Source organism: Palaemon carinicauda, chromosome 12 (assembly GCF_036898095.1).
Source record: "Palaemon carinicauda isolate YSFRI2023 chromosome 12, ASM3689809v2, whole genome shotgun sequence".
NCBI classification, from domain to species: Eukaryota; Metazoa; Arthropoda; class Malacostraca; order Decapoda; family Palaemonidae; genus Palaemon; species Palaemon carinicauda.
The window spans coordinates 134661962-134679847 of record NC_090736.1 but is presented as its reverse complement, the minus strand read 5'-3'; the positions used below and the strand labels follow the sequence as shown (position 1 = coordinate 134679847).

Sequence of the window (17886 nt, the reverse complement as noted above, 5' to 3'; positions counted from 1 at the left end):
CTATAAAATTTTTTTTTTCATATTTTTGATAATTTTTTGAGAAAATTCAGGCATTTTCCAAGAGAGTGAGACCAACATGGCCTCTCTATGACCAAAATGAAGGCTGTTAGAGCAATTTAAAAAAAATATACTGCAAAATGTGCTGGGAAAAAAATCCCCCCCTGGGGGTTAAGGGTTGGAAATTTCCAAATAGCCTGGGGGTAAAAGGGTTAATTATGAAATTTTGATAAAATATCTGAGATATATGATTTTAGCTGGGTTTGTGCTTGTACCTCCAAATGTTTGTAAGCTGGGTATTTTAAAATTTCACTTTATGTTTTTAGTGTCTTAAGTTATTCAAAGTCATCTAAGTACCAGATTAGAAACCATATTGGTTCTGTGTGAGAGATTATTGAGAGCAGATATTACTCAAGTCGGATGAAGATCCCCGTATCTCACATATCGAGAAAAATATTGTTACTCTTAAAAGGGTTACTGTTCAATAGAGCAGTTGTTCCGCATCCATTATTATTAGCATCAATGACCTTAGATGTCAGGATGCAAGAAAGCCTCAAGTCAGTCAATCAATCGTCCATTATTATTAGTTAATGACCTTAGATTTCAGGATGCAAGAAAGCCTCAAGTCAGTCAATCAATGGTCCATTATTATTAGTTAATGACCTTAGATGTCGGGATGCAAGAAAGCCTCAAGTCAGTCAATCAATCATCCATTATTATCCACATATCCTGACCACCTCAATCTTTTATAGAGTTTTCAGTAACCTACATTTAAAACTTGACGATATGTTGCGTAAAAAGGGAAAGGAACGAAGAAAACTGTTAAGTTCTGTTGATGTTTGAAGCAAGAAAATATTGAAACTATTTTATTTTGTTTGTTGTGTTGGTTATCATATTACAACTACTTATAACATACCGGTATATCTACTCCCCCCGCCAGTGGATAAGGCATTGGGAGGCCCTTTGCATGTTGCATAAGATTTTTATAACTCTGACCATCCTTTACATTCAGATCTCCCAGGACAATTCTATCCTGTTCGTAATACTAGGCAGGCAGTTAATTCTAATAGCCAGGCCTTCTCCATCACGAGGCTCAATACTACGCAGTACTCTAGAAGTTTTATTCCAGCTGTGACCAAGTTGTGGAATGATCTTCCTAATCGGGTAATTGAATCAGTAGAACTTCAAAAGTTCAAAGTTGGAGCAAATGCTTTTTTGTTGACCAGGTGGACATGAGTCTTTTTATAGTTTATTTATGACATATTTGTTTTTGTTGTTGTTAATAGTTTATATATGACATGCCTGTTTTGACGTTGTTACTTATTTTAGAATGATTTATTGTTAATTTGTTCTCTTCATTTATTTATTTCCTTATTTCCTTTCCTCACTGGGCTATTTTTCCCTGTTGGAGCCTCTGGGCTTATAGCATCTTGCTTTTCCAACTAGGGTTGTAGCTTGGATAGTAATAATATTAATAATATGCGTAGAAGGAGATGATGATGGTATCTACTTCAGTTTACATCATTAGTCCCCCTACGGTAGTAAATTTATTTATTATAATGATATTCCAAGAGGATCATAACTTTTTCCTTTACATAATATAACTAGAGGGGGGCTCAGTAGAGCGCTGACCTCCGTCACGGCAGCTTATCTCCCGACCTTAACCTTTGACCTTAACATGTATTAACCCTTTTACCCCCAGGCTCTTTGGAAATTTCCAACCCTTAACCCCCAAGGGGTTATTTTTTTCCCAGCACATTTTGCAGTATATTTTTTTTAAATTGCTCTAACAGCTTTAATTTTTGTCATAGGGAGGTCAGGTTGGTCTCATTCTCTTGGAAAATGCCTGAATATTTTCAAAAAATATCAAAAATATGAAAAAAAAAAATTTTATAGCATTTTTTTGCAAGGACGTACCGGTACGTCCATGAGGGTAAAGGGATGGGTTTTGTGAAACGTACCAGTACGTCCTTTGGGGGTAAAAGGGTTAATTGCCGTGGATTTTCATACGCTCAAATAAGAACCAAGTTTTGAGGTCTCTGTGACAACGGTATCCAAATTTATGGCTGATTACGTTAATTGGACATTTTTCTAGATTGTAACTTTGACCTTTGACCTCTGCCCTTCCAAAATTAATAATTTCCAGCATTTTACACACCAGTTAATCCCTGGAAGTTTCATTACTCTGCGATTAATATTGTGGCCAGGAAGCTGTTCACAAACAAACAAACACACAAACAAACAGGGGGTAAAACATAACCTCCTTCCAACTTCTTTGGTGGAGGTAATAATATTCCAAGAGGCATGAATTGTAGTAGGGATAGGAGTTTTTACAGCATCTTATTATTATTATTATTATTATTATTACTTTTACTATTATTATTATTATTATTACTTGCTAAGCTACAACTCTAGTTGGAAAAGTAGGATGCTATAAGCCTAGGGGCCCCAACAGGGAAGATAGGTAAGTGAGGAAAGGAAACAGGGGAAAATGAAATATTTTAAAAACAGCAACAACATTGATATAGATATCCCCTATATAAACCATAAAAACTTTTAAACAAACAAGAGGAAGAGAAATAGAATAGAATAGCGTGCTCGAGTATACCCTCAAGCAAGAGAACTCTGATGATATAAGGGATTTTGACGAAGGAAAAATCTATTTCTGGGCGAGGAACCTGTGTCGCTCCGTGAAATGCTTCTTAAAGCACCAATTCATAGGTGTAAATACTGCTAAATATACCAGAGAAAAAAGTTGCGGCCTTTAAACCTTTAAAAACAATCAATACTTTTCTAATCAGTTAAAAAAATAAACTTAGGTCAGACATTGTAACCTTAGTGTGTATCGGAATGACTTAGAGTAAGTTTAAAGGAATAATTGTCATTTGCAAAGCAAACTTAGAGTATGTAAAACCTCTACATTTCTTAAATGAGTCACTCTTCATAGTTTACATAGGACATATTCAATTAGGAATATATCCAGCTCGCTTACCCCTAAAGGGTGTCGGTATTAAAACTGGGGCGAGTGATACCACTACCAGAGGTCCCTTTCCAATTAGACTTCTCCTTCCTCAAAATCCCCCGTTACTACGAGGTGTCGTTCACTGCAGCTACTTGCCCCACCCCACCACCACCACCACCACCACCACCACCACCACCACCACCACCACCACTACCTATCCTTCCATCATTCCTTGTTAGCACCTGTGAACGTTCGGACGTGTGTTATTTTGTGTTTTTGAAGATGGGTATAGTTCCCTCTACTTCGGATGCCACCTTGCTTGATGGTACACTCGGGCACACTCTTATATCTTATATCTTATTTCTCTTCCTCTTGTTTTGTTAAAGTTTTTATAGTTTATAAAGTGATATTTATTTTAATGTTGTTGCTCTTCTTGAAATATTTTATTTTTTCTTGTTCCCTTTCCTCACTGAGCTATTTTCCCTGTTGGAGCCCCTGGGCTTATAGCATCCTGCTTTTCCAACTAGGGTTGTAGCTTAGCAAGTAATAATAATAATAATAATAAAGTGTATTCATTCCAGTTTTTATAGTTTATAAAGTGATATTTATTTTAATGTTGTTGCTCTTCTTAAAATATTTTATTTTTTTCTTGTTCCCTTTCCTCGTTCCCTTTCCTCACTGAGCTATTTTCCCTGTTGTAGCCCCTGGGCTTATAGCATCCTGATTTTCCAACTAGGGTTGTAGCTTAGCAAGTAATAATAATAATAATAATAATAAAGTGTATTCATTCCAGGAAACAAGTGAGTGTGGAGATGTCTCAGTGGGAAAGAAACGGACAATGGCTGTTTTCGTCCTTCACTCCCCTCAAGTCCCATCCGCTGTTGGCCGGGTTTTCCGACCACTCTCCGGAGGAAATGCGAGTCGTTGCGTACGAGGCCTTGAAGACTAATACATCTAGTGCATATGTAAGATTCGTTTGTATTGATACTCTTTTTATCCTTTTTTTTTTTTTTTTTTTTTTCTTTCAATTGTGTTACTGACTTTTCCTTTTCATGTATGAAACTGTAAAAGTGTAAGTGCATGAATTTCAGGGAAATGTAAATTGTACGTCTCTTCAAGACTTCAAGTTTTTTTTTTTTTTTTTTTTTTTTTTTTTTTTTTTTCTTTCCAATTGTGTTACTGACATTTACTTTTCATGTATGAAACTGTAAAAGTGTAAGAGCATGAATTTCAGGGAAATGTAAATTGTACGTCTCTTCAAGACTCCACGTTTATATGTGTACTTAACCTTAGCTTTGGCTCTTTCCATATTTTATATATCTGCTTCATGCTTCTTTGAAGATCTTTTTTTTTTTTTTTGATTTGATACTGGAGTTATGATTGATTTATAGGAAAAAGTAGCTAAACTATACTCAAGATTAAGTTGTGTTGCAAATCTTCAAATAAACCTGATTTTAGCTCAAAGATCTGTAGCTATATTGAATTGGTAAGCAGTTATAATTGTTTTTTTTTACAGCAAGATCAGTGGAACAAGTTACAGCAACAGTACAAGCAACTGCGTGATGCTTTAAGAAGTCAGACTCCAGATGCATATCAGGCTATGGTAAGTATTCCTTTTTTATTGCACAGTAAACGCATTTGTATAATGACTATAGTCAATTCTTTTTAGTGAGGCAGATTTGCACCGACTCGCAGGGGTGCCCTTTTAGCTCGGTAAAGTTTCCTGATCGCTGATTGGTTGGGCAAAATAATTCTAACCAATCAGAGAGCAGGAAACTTTTCCTAGATAATAGGGAACCACTGCGAGTCTGCAAATGTGCCTCATTAAAAAAAATTGGGTATAGTAGGTATATCATCATTATCATTACTTGCTAAGCTACAACCCCAGTTGGAAAAGCAGGATGCTATAAGCCCAGGGGATCCAACAGGGAAAATAGCTGAGCAAAGGAAATAAGAGAAGTGATTAACAGTTATAATAAAATATTTTAAGAACAGTAAAAATATTAAATATTTTATTTATAAACTATAAAAAGCATTTATCAAAATAAGAGGAAGGGAAATAAGATAGAACAGTGTGTCCGAGTGTACCCTCAAGCAAGAGAACTCTACCCCAAGACAGTGGAAGATCATGGTACAGAGGCTACCCAAGACTAAAGAACAATAGTTTGATTTTGGAGTGTCCTCCTAGAAGAGCAGCCTAGATGTTGAAATGGGCTCATACAATGGGAACCTTGTTTTACTTATTTAATGTCAATAGGAGCATGGCTGGTTATTCATTCCAAAGACATGAATAACTACCTGTATAACTCTCTAAATGGATAATAACCCGCGAATAGGGGGTTCTCTATTTACGTCTTGTTTGCAGGTTTCTCATAAATGGCAAAGACAAGAAACATCATTGAGCTGAGCCGACATTTTTAGCTCAGTTATGTCAGTGACTAGATGAGTGCGATTCATGGTGCAAGTTTTCACTCTTGTATGATTTTTCCTTTCTTTCTACATGACATGTAAACCCTCATCCTTTAATTAGGGAGACTGATTCAGTGCAAGCTGGAGACGGCCGTTAGAAATGGTTAATGAGTGGTTAACCAGCTGGTAAAGGGTGGGGGCGAGTAGTCTCCCCTATTTTCCCAACCGGAATAGTCTACTTTTGATTCGGCTGCTGACATGTACACCTTTACTGTCGGCTTATTATTAGATTTTCTCATTTTCTTTTTTTATTGCTAAACCTTCGCCAGGGTCTCTCATGGCAACGGCCAAGAAGACACTGAAGTCTTTTGCTTCTTCGGTTTCCTCAGCAGGTGCGTTTGCTTCCTTTGCCCCTGTGCTTATACCCCTGGTTTGGTACCCGATGCGTATGTATCAGGAGCAAAGAACACTCGAATCTGCATCGGCAGGCTTTTCAGGTTTTGGTGGTGTGTAGAGTACCTCCAGTGTATACTGCACCCCTTTGGAAGCTGGAATCTCTTCACCATATCTGTGCAGTCTACTGACGTCGAGGGGGAGCAGATGGCACCCGGACGGCTTCCGACCACGGTGGCCCAGAGTCACGGCAACATGTTACAGCTCTGGGGGTCAAGGACCCTATGTCTTGGCCCCATGCCATAATCCGGGCTCTGGTGGCCCTCAGCCAGATAGGAGTGTACGACCCTGTATACTTTCTGTTGCCTGGTTGATGGAGGAGCTCTCTTTGGTGCCCTTCATCACCCTTTCTTCCAGAATGGTGGGCTCCTACTCCTCCCTCTTCCAGCGAGATCTCGTTCAAGCTGGTTGAGAGGATAACACTATGCATTTGAATGCAGCGAAAGACAAAGAGTTGTGGGTGAACAGACCTTTTCCCTATCTTTTATCCACAGAGGAAGGATTACTTGCTATTCCAGCCGTCTGTGCTGTGATCCGTCCCATTGCTGCTGGCCTAACCTGGCCTTGCCGGAAGAGATGCCGGAGAAGAACACGCTCAAACTCGTACAAGACGAGATTTCGGGCTTCTACAGTCAGGTCATCCTGGTGGAGAATTCGACTGGAGGCTCGAAACCGGTCATCGACCTCTCTCTTCTGAACAAGTTTGTTGGTCACACCATATTCGGGATGGAAACAGTATGCTCTGTACTGTCTTCTGTCGGAGTGGGAGACTTCATGCTTTCATTTGACCTGAGGATTTTATGTGAGGAGTGTCTCATTTCAGTCCTAAGCAATGGACGAACTCCTGGGGATGCGGTTTTACTGGGAATTGTTCCTTGTACTTGTAGCAAACTTAGATAAATAGCACACCTCTTTGTGATCATGGTGAGATCTCGTGAGATTAAGGCTCTGTTGATGGACCTTGATGCTTATGGAGGTGTAGACCCAAATGGTATTTTTCCTTTGTTTTTTATAAAGACAGCAGATTTCTTAGCTCCAAAGTTATTTGTTATTTTGCGCAAGTTAGCAAGAAGAGGAGCTTTTAGCACTAGTTGGAGAATTGGTAATGTTACTCCTCTATGTAAATGTGTTTGTGGTAGCTCAAGTCCCACTGATTACCGCCCAATTTCCATAACTCCCATATTATCTAAAGTTTTTGAACGTCTTCTGGCAAAACGTCTTAATAGGTTTGCTGAAGGTAATCATCTACTCCCTAGTTTGCAATTTGGTTTTCGTAAAGGCCTTGGAGCATGTGATGCCCTTCTTACAATCTCCAATGCTGTACAGAAATCCCTTGATTGTGGTCGGGAAGTTCGTATGATTGGCCTTGATTTTAGTGCTGCCTTTGACCGTGTTAATCATGAGGCCCTTGTTTTCAAACTGAAACAGTTGGGAGTGGGTGGGTCGTTTCTTAGCATTATTATTGATTTTTTAAGTAATAGATCTCAAAGAGTTGTTGTTGATGGGCACCATAGTGATTATAGGAATGTGATATCCGGTGTTCCACAGGGTAGTGTTCTTAGCCCATTACTTTTTATACTATATACACATGACATGTGGTTTGGCCTAGAAAACAAGCTTGTTGCATATGCAGATGATGCTACTCTCTTTGCATCAATTCCATCCCCTGAATATAGATCTAGGGTTGGTGAATCCCTTAATAGAGATTTAGCTAGAATTAGTGCATGGTGCAAATTATGGGGTATGAAGTTGAATCCTAACAAAACTCAAAGTATGATTGTAAGTAGGTCAAGGACGGTGGTTCCTCAACATCCGGATCTCAGTATTGATAATGTTTCTTTAAATATGTATGACTCTTTCAAAATTTTAGGTGTGATTCTCGACAGTAAATTTACTTTTGAGAAACATATAAGGTCTGTGTCTTCTTCAATTTCACAAAAATAGGCTTATTGAGAAAGTCTTTCAAGATTTTCGGTGATCAATCTATTCTGAAGAAGTGTTTTAATTCTTTCATTCTACCTTGTTTTGAGTATTGTTCTCCTGTCTGGTCTTCAGCTGCTGATTCTCATCTTAATTTGTTGGACAGAAACTTACGGTCTATTAAATTTCTTATTCCTGATCTAGATATTAATCTCTGGCACAGTCGTTCAATTAGTTCATTATGCATGTTGCATAAGATTTTTCACAACTCTGACCATCCTTTACATTCAGATCTCCCTGGACAATTCTATCCTGTTCGTAATACTAGGCAGGCAGTTAATTCTAATAGCCAGGCCTTCTCCATCACGAGGCTCAATACTACGCAGTACTCTAGAAGTTTTATTCCAGCTGTGACCAAGTTGTGGAATGATCTTCCTAATCGGGTGGTTGAATCAGTAGAACTTCAAAAGTTCAAAGTTGGAGCAAATGCTTTTTTGTTGACCAGGCGGACATAGTCTTTTTATAGTTTATTTATGACATATTTGTTTTTGATGTTGTTGATAGTTTATTATATGACATGTCTGTTTTGACGTTGTTTCTTATTTTAGAATGATTTATTGTTAATTTATTCTCTTCATTTATTTATTTCCTTATTTCCTTTCCTCACTGGGCTATTTTTCCCTGTTGGAGCCCCTGGGCTTATAGCATCCTGCTTTTCCAACTAGGGTTGTAGCTTGGATAGTAATAATAATAATAATGGTGGAAAGGAAGAACTGTTATCAAGGGGAGAAGAGTTAATTTGCCGTCTCTTCTTTCTCTAGCAACTCCTCCACTTCCTATTCCTTTCTTCAGACACTTCTTAGAAGTAGGAAGCGCCATTGTTGTGCATGCGGAAGCCCTTTAGCAAATGTTTCTTGAGAATTCCAACATGTGTTCTTTTCTTTTGGGAGGGAGTAACATGTAACTTACTGACCTTTTCTTAGGTGGGTTTGTAGGTTTGTAGGCCAGGTAAGGCTGAGTATTACTCCTACCTTCATCATGACTGTTATGTCATGGGAGAAATGGCCTGGTCCCTAGTAAGGTGCTCTCATTCTGGAAGGTGTATTCGGTTAGTCGAACGGATATGATCCCAATATGGCAGTCTTTATCCTTGGATTGGATGCAGCTCAGTCGGGAACCCACACCGATTCTTTATGCCTGGCGAAAGTGAAACATTACACTTCCTTGTCTTTAAGAGCAGTTCTTTTTCTGGAGGGAGAGACGGAACTTACCCACTGACCAGTTCTTTCATGATTCGTCAAGCGGATTACTGTATGAGTATGATGTAACGGCTACTACTGCGGCACCCTGAGAGGTCCCATGCTCACAGACTACCGGCACCGTAGACCAGATAATTATTATTATTATTACTCTTAGCTAAGCTACAACCCTGGTTAGAAAAGCAAGATGCTGTAAGCCCAAGGGCTCCAAAAGGAAAAAATACCCCAGTGAAGAAAGGAAATAAGGAATTAAATAAACGATATGAGAAATAATAATATTAATAATTATTATTATTATTATTGATACTATCTAAGCTACAGCCTTAATTGAAAAACCAGGATGCATAAGCCCAAGGGCTCCAACAGGGAAAAATTCCAGTGTGGAAAGGAAATAAGGAATTAAATAAACGATATGAGAAATAATAATAATAATTATTATTATTATTGATACTATCTAAGCTACAGCCTTAATTGAAAAACCAGGATGCATAAGCCCAAGGGCTCCAACAGGGAAAAATTGCCCTATGAGGAAAGGAAATAAGGAAATAAATAAACTATAAGAGTAGTAGTGAAGAATTAAAATCAAATATTTTCAGAGCAGTAACAACATTAAAATAGGTCTTTCATATATAAATTATAAAAAGTTCCAAAAAAAGATGAAGAGAAATAAGATAGAATAGTGTGCCCGAGTGTACCCTCAAGCAAGTGAACTCTAACCCAAGAAAGTGGAAGGCCTTGGTACAGAAGCTATGGCATTACTGAAGACCAGAGAATAATGGTTTGATTTTGGAGTGTCCATTTCCTAGAAGAGCTGCCTACCATAGCTAAAGAGTCTTCTACCATTACCAAGAAGAAAGTAGCCACTGAACAACTACAGTGCAATAGGATGAAAAAAAAATTAATGGTAATCTCTGTGTTGTCAGGTGTATGACAGATGAGAATGTGGAAAGAGTAGGCCAGACTATTCAGAGTATGTGTAGGCAAAGGAAAAATGAGCCATAGACAGAGAGAGGGATCCAATTTAGTACTATCTGGCCTTTCAAAATACCCAATAACTCCCTAGCGGTTGTATCATTGGGATGGTTTGGTTGAAAATAAGATGCGAAAGGCAACGAATGTTATATCCCCCTGGAAGTATAATATGATGCCCTGAAACTGGGAGACAACTCTTTGTCGTCTCCGCATTGCTCACACTCGGTTGACACATGAATATCTGGTTACAGGACAACACCAGCCATATTGCAACGACTGTTTGGTACTCTTAATAGTGAGGTATATGTTGACCAAATGCTCCACATATAGTAGTGAAAGAAGTAGATGTCTGTTTGAGGCTAGAGGTGAGGATGGCAGGTTCATCCTTGCCAAGATTCTTGGACATGATGCGTCCTACCATGCTAGAAGTATTTTTAGCTTTACTTCAGAAGCGGGTCTTCTGAAAGCTATTTAACTTAAAATATCTATGCTTTTATGGTTTTAATTGAATATTCTTTTATTCTTTATTTATAATAAATGATGGTGTCAATGACCTTAGATGTCAGGATGCCAGAAAACCTCAAATTAATCAATCAATCAATCAATCAGTGTCAAACAATGGCTGGTGCCCTTACCAACCTACTACCTGCATGCACCTATTACTAACCTGAGGAGGTCCTCATAGGGATCATTCTCTCTGGACTGTCTCAGGCTCTCCACAAAGTCAAACATTTGAAGGAGGGTTGTTATGTCCCCTTTGTTGTCTCACAGGTTGTGTGACAAAGACCCAATACCTGTCTTGTCTCGAGCACCAGCTTGGTACCTTCTCAATCCTATCCCTCGTGAAAATTGGCATAAAGATCTCTTATGTCACATCAAGGCAATGCAGTGCTACTTGAAGAGGACCCGACACATCGTTTGTGAGTGTTGCAGCCTTCTCGCTAGCCCCAGCGGAAACTAGAATGAAGTGTTTAGACACTGTTCCTTCTGTCTCAGTGAGGCTGTGTTTGCTTGCAGATGCAACTTTGGTCAGTGCTTACCTCTGCTATCTCAAATAAAAACTCACTAACCTAGCCCTGTGTTCTGCCTTCCGGTTTAGCTGTTGGTGTACTTGGCGCTGAAATTTGGTCTGAACATGTTAGACCACCTTTGCGTCATTGTACCTCGACCAACCCTCTCCAACCCTAGGCTGTAGGACAAAAGTGGTTACTCTGACAGGTGGATGGGCTGGATTTCCCCTTCATGCCACTATATATACTTAGTTAACTATTCAATGGTCATTCCTATTTCAAGGTATTTTGGTTTGTATCGTTATGAAAATACAAATTACTTTAAGAATTTGTTATATTAGGAATAAGATTGGCTCACAATTGACTTATGATTATCTACAATTTGTATCATTGAATTTGATAAATTTTAGTAGTAGGACCTCATTTTAGGCATGTTTCATTAAAGTCGATTGCTGCTTGAGTAGTATTTATCTTATAGTTGAGCTTTTCTATTGCTCGTATTTTTCTTCTTTCATGAGTACTGCATTCCGCCAGTAACTGCTATGTTTGTCATCAGTAGGGAGGAGCAAAATACATAAAAAAATCTATATTTTACTAAAAGTAAACTTTTCAAAATCGGTACATTAAAGTTTGACTGCTATGCATTATGAAAGGGTGCCGAGTGTCTCCTTTCATCGTCAGGCTAAGTCTGGATGAATGGTGTCGAACTCGCTATATGTATGCAGCTGGGTTGGCTCGTCACGTCAGATGCTGGTCGATGATTGGTGCTCGTGGTTGGAGTCTGTATCTGGTCTGGGATGGAGCTGCTCTCCCATTGTCTGGGGCGCTCGTTGGGAGGGGATCTGTAGCAGTCAGGCCGCTACTCTGCTTACAGCCGTCGAAGTTAGGTGGAGTCAAGGTTTGAGTAGGTTCAGGCGGCACTTCTGGTGTTGCGCGATGATTGGCCAACGAGCTGCCTGAGCGGGGCTCTAGTCAGGCAAGCAGTTTGGCAGCCCATAATCGAGGTTCAGGGACTCCCAAGCTGCTTGCTAATTTGGGCTCTAGTCAGGCAAGCAGTTTAGCAGCTCCTAATCGAGGCTCAGGGACTCCCAAGCTGCTTGCTAATTTGGGCTCTAGTCAGGCAAGCAGTTTGACAGCCCATAATCGAGGTTCAGGGACTCCCAAGCTGCTTGCTAATTTGGTGAGGCACTCTTGGGAGTCTCAATCACAGGCAAGCTGCCGAGGCACTGATGGCCGTTGTCATCGTCCTTGTTTCCAAGTCGATTGGAGGTGCTTCTAGGAGAGGAGGGGAGGAGGAACATTTGTGTGTTCAGATTTAGTCTTTCTTGCTGGGTGAGCAGGGCCTCCATGATCGTAAGTCTTCTGCTATCCGGGGCACTGCCGATGATTTTAATATTACTCAGGATATTCTCTCATACCACATTCATTATTGTGCATGATGAGTTGGTGCATAATGATGGCTCTGTTGAATGTAGCAGGACAATCTTTTAGAATGATTCAACGTCATCATTCCAAATAAATCAATGTTGAACCTCTTCAGAAAGTCCTGCATGGGAGAGGCCGGGTTATTTTCATTATTAAGATGTCTTGTCCTCATAGTCTGGTAGTAAATAATATTTTGATGTCGGAGTCCTCTTGCACGGGTGTCACATTCTTCGTAATAATGTCCCTTATGGCCTTCTCATCCTATTGGTACTGGCTTTACAGATGCCTCTGCAGCATAAGTTGACTCATGAAGGCATGTGATCGAACCCCTCCCGACAAGCGTTCTAGCCAATGGGAGGGCAGCTCCAGCCCAGACCAGATACAGACTCCGCCCACAAGCAATAATCAACGACCAGTGCCCAACATGACGAGCCTACCTAGCCGTACATAGAGCCAGCTCTACACTACTCATCCAGGCTTAGCCTGATGATGGGAGGACACACCAGGCATCCTCTTGTAATGCGCAGAAGCCGAACTTTGTCGTACCAATTGTGACGAGTTTACTTTTAGTAAAATAGATTTTTTCTATGCCTTTTGCTCCTCCCTACCGATGATAAACATAGCACAGTTACTGACGGAATGCAATATTGATGACAGAAGAAAAATATGAACAATAGAAAAGCTTGGCTATAAGATAAAAGCTACTGAGGCAGCGATCATCTTTATTGAATTTGAGATATATATTTTTTATGCAAATCTTTGATATACAGTATGTACATTTTATACATCATATTGTATGATTAAATTGATTAAAATACTTTACCATACAATTATTTCCTGCTACATTTTTGATTTGATGAAGTTTTTAATAATATATCCTTGTTAATATTATCAACAAAATTTATTAATAAGTATAAAAATTTTATGACATTTAGGGATGGCATGCAAAAATAATGTAATATATTACTAAGGTATATTTAACCTCATGCTGTATCACCTGTTGCTTACAGAAAGAAGTTTTCTATTCTAAAAGCAGTTCTGACCAGCAACTGCAAAGTCCATCTCAAACCGGGAAGTCGGGAAGCTTGTTTGGCAAGCCAGCAGGTACGTTATTCGGCGGAAGTCCCAGCATCCCGGCCCAACCAGGTGCGGGTCTTTTAGGAGCAAAACCTCAGTCTTCCATTTTTGGTGGAGGAGGATCTCTGTTTGGAGGAAACCAGACATCTTCGTCGAACGTGTTTGGCGATTCGGCCAAGAAAACATTATTCGGTGGACCGGCAAATCTCGGAGCGCAGAGTCCAAGCACCTTTGGCGCTCAGCCGAGTGCATCCCCTTTTGGAGGTGGCGGCACTAGCTTGTTTGGGAGCAGTGGCGGGAGTGTATTTGGGGGTTCTAAGATGCAAGGCAGTCTTTTTGGAGGAAGTTCTGCTACAAACCAGACTTCCGGAAGTATTTTTGGTGGTGGAGGTAATGCCAGTACAACAACAGCAAGCATATTTGGAGGTGGAACTTCAACAAATCCTGTTACTTCAACCACTGGAAGCATATTTGGAGGGGGAGGCACTGCAAACCCAGCTGCTGCAGCCACTGGTAGCATTTTTGGAGGAAATTCCGCTAATGCTGCAGCACCGGCTACTGGAAACACTTTTGGAGGCAGTAATAATGTAGCTACCTCAACAAGTGGAAGTGTATTTGGAGGTGGTCAAAATCAAACCTCTAGTATATTTGGAAACAATAATCAAACTACCACTCCAACCTTTGGCTGGGCAAGTACTCCTACAACCACCAGCAGCGTGTTTGGAACTTCAAACACCACCAGCAACGTATTTGGTTCTTCCAATGCTAACACAACATCCGGAAGTGTTTTTGGAACTAACCCTAGCCTATTTGGTGGCTCGCAAAATCAGAATCAACCCAGCACTCCTCTTTTTGGTAATTCTGCTCCAGGTACCTCCAGCATCTTTGGCGGAAACCCCGCGACGAGCGAAGCACCGGCGCAGAACGCTCCCGTCTTCGGTCTAAATGTGAACGCCAGCAGTCCATTTAGTGGAAGTGGTACCACAGCCTCTACGAGTGGTGGAACAGGCCTGTTCGGAGGTGGCGCAACCTCTGGGTTACAGTCTGGTGGTAGTATTTTTGCGAGCTCTAGTAACTCCTCAGGAAGCCCTGGACTTTTTGGTAAACAGCCAGATTCCCAGCCCAGTCCACAGGTAAATACAGGAGGTCAGACACTTGGTGGGGGAAAATTACCTGGAAATGTAAAAGCAGAATGGTTCACACCATTGGATCAGCTGGATCCCGCAGATAAAGGACAGTTCGAGGCTGAAGCGTTTACGTCTATACCGTTGTGTCCTCCTCCGGTTGAACTTTGTTTTTAAGTTTCCCACCTCTTGATAAGTTTATAGTTGCTGATAGAAATGTGCAGTATTATTTTTATTCTTAAATGGTTTCCTGTTCTCTGTATAGTACACTGTAGATAATAGTAACGTGAAAGCTATGACTTTTTTTTATGTACATTGTAATCCAAGCTGTAGAAAAATAATTAAAGATTGATGAATGATAGATATGTATGAAACCTACACTCTCTCTCTCTCTCTCTCTCTCTCTCTCTCTCTCTCTCTCTCTCTCTCTCTCTCTCTCTCTCTCTCAGAATTCTATGTAAGAATGCTTACACTTAGAGTAAATTATAAATATTCTGAATTTTTTGTTATAATAACTTCTTTTTGCATGCTAAGGTTTCATGGGAAGTTTAGCGGTATTACGAAACGCTCCCGTAGGTTTTTGTAGCCAATATTCAAAGCAGGTCCACAATATATATGTGAAAGGAGAATCTATCCTTTAGGAAATACCTGATTTTTTAACATATTTTTTTTTTTTTATGAAAATGAAAAGAGAGAACAGGAAAGGCCCTGCCCGTATGTAAGGTTAAAGGTAGTAATTTTGATTTTTAATAAGTGTACTTTCATCAGGTAAATTAAAATGACATCTTTGATAATTAAGAATAACTTTAGATCTAGATAGATGTATAATGATCATGTAAATATTTTTGTTAATGTACAAAATTTTCTTCATGCTTTTTTTTTGTGTTATAATTGCTATATATATGTTTGTAAAGACCCGATTTTCATGAAGCATTTGTTTTAGTTTCCCATCATGGAGTTTTTAATATCTTTTGCGGACAAACTAGGGCTGCCAAAATTGAGCTTTATTGCTCTTCTAAAAGGTTTAAAAAAAGGTTTAAAGGCCGCTCATGAATGCCAGAGGCCAGGGATCACCAGACTGGGGCTCGAGTTCCGCACAAACTCCTTAGTTCCTTTGGTCTCTGCAACCTCGCTTTCCTTGTGAGCTAAGGATGGGGTGTTTAGGAGAGACTAAAGGACTATCTGCTGAGTCATCGGCAGCCATTGCCTGGCCCTCCTTGGTCCTAGCTTTGGTGGAGAGGGGGCTTGGGCACTAATCTTATGTATATATGGTCAGTCTCTAGGGCATTATCTTGCTTGATAGGGTAATGTCAGTGTCCCTTGCCTCTGCCATTCACGAGCGGCCTGTGAAGCTTCAAGGAAACATATATGGTAACTGGGTTTAAAGAAAATTAATCAACATACCAGTATAATAACTCAATGCATTATCCGTCCATATACCAAGGCACTTCCCCCAATTTTGAGGGGTAGCCGACATCAACAAATGAAACAAAACAAAAAAGGGGACCTCTACTCTCTACGTTCCTCCAGCCTAACCAGGGACTCAGCCGAGTTCAGCTGGTACTGCTAGGGTGCCACAGCCCAACCTCCCACATTTTCCACCACAGATGAAGCTTCATACTGCTGAGTCCCCTACTGCTGCTACCTCCGCGGTCATCTAAGGCACCGGAGGAAGCATGCATTATAAGGGAAATTAAAAACCTCATTTCTTTAAATATGAGTTTATACATGTAAAATACTTGTATAAGCATCTGGTATATGAAATATTTCTAATACTATATCAATAAATAATCAATTTTTCTGCCCTTCAAAGAAAAGGCATGTCCATAAAGTGCTATTTAATATATACAGTAAAGTATGTTGGTTAAATCTAATGCAGTTATACTGTCAAAGCTTATGTTTTTTAAACACATTTTAATACTAGAACGTCTTAAGAATTAAGCTGACACACACTGACAGCTATGTATAGGTTTGTGTCATTTGATAAGATCTATTTCCACTTATTATTGTTTTTAGCATTAAAATTCATCAAAATTTGCTCTCAATTTTCAGGGAATAAATTTTAAAAATCATCATCAGCTGAATGAATCTATTACAAGTTTATAAAATTTTTAAGATTCATCAAAATTTGCTCTCAATTTTCAGGGAATAAATTATAAAAATCATCATCAGCTGAATGAATCTATTACAAGTTTATAAAATTTATAAAAAAAAATTCATATTCGATACAGTTTGCTTGTTATTGGGAGTAAAATCAAAATTGAACACTTAATTTTGAGTAACTTACCTCGACATCCATAAAAAATTCCTGTACCACTTAGATTATCAGTATGCTTATTATTTTTTTTAGATATGAAGCCAAATAACAAATAAATGGATGTCTATAGAATGTGGACACCGTTGGGCAAGACGTAATTTCACGCAAACGTTGTAGAATTAATCAAAATAACAATGTGGTTCATGAAGTTGATTACATCAAGAGAGACATTACAAAAGTTTGCGAGATAAAGACGTCTGAAAACTACTATTTGGGTTTCATATCATACTGATTGCGGTCAATTTATCATACTTTTGACATTCATGGTAGAAACATAATGCAAAATCACTGAAAGGCAATTTTTAAACTGCTTAAAACTATCTACGCTGTACAATGTCTGCTTCTGGAAATTTTGCCAACTCAAGTATCATAAAATTCTGTCGAGCACTGTTTAGCAAATCCATACTTTAGTTTGGCATCACTGTGTGTGTATTTTGCCATGTTCATCATATCGAGACATCTCGTATCTATTTATTTTTGTGGAAATGTCATCATAAGACCTTCGGTTGAAACGGGACAAGTATTGACTACAATTCCAAAATGTTTTGCTCCGTTTATGACAAGTATAATACCAAACTTCTGTCTTTTTCTTTCACGTTTGTGACAAGTATGATATTGATCTTCTTACTCTTTATGTTAGGATTTTATGTCATTCATACTGTACTACAATTCCAAAATGATTTGCTCCGTTTATGACAAGTATAATACCAAACTTCTGTCTTTTCCTTTCATGTTTGTGACAAGTATGATATTGAACTTCTTACTCTTTATGTTAGGATTTTATGTCATCTCATTACTTTTCATTATAGCCTCAAGCAACTTTACTTACAATATGGATTCCAGGCAAGAATTTTCATCACAAAATGTCTTCTATTTTGCACCAGGGGCTAAACATTACATTAACAAAATAATCAGCGATTAACGCTTTCACCCCCAATGGACGTACAGGTACGTCCTTGCA

At 39.1% G+C, this 17886-nt stretch overlaps 1 protein-coding gene across 3 annotated transcripts in view; it reads left to right on the top strand.

Moving 5' to 3' along the window:
• Window positions 1-15553, top strand: part of LOC137651299 (uncharacterized) — a 33386-nt gene extending 17833 nt beyond the window's left edge. For all 3 annotated transcript variants that reach the window (XM_068384567.1, XM_068384568.1, XM_068384570.1), the window contains exons 4-6: window positions 3753-3924; window positions 4476-4562; window positions 13418-15553. In XM_068384567.1, the coding sequence (XP_068240668.1) occupies window positions 3753-3924; window positions 4476-4562; window positions 13418-14785 (1627 nt within the window). In that variant the 3' untranslated portion in view covers window positions 14786-15553. The remainder of the gene's footprint in view (window positions 1-3752; window positions 3925-4475; window positions 4563-13417) is intronic.
• The last annotated feature ends 2333 nt before the right edge of the window (window positions 15554-17886 follow it).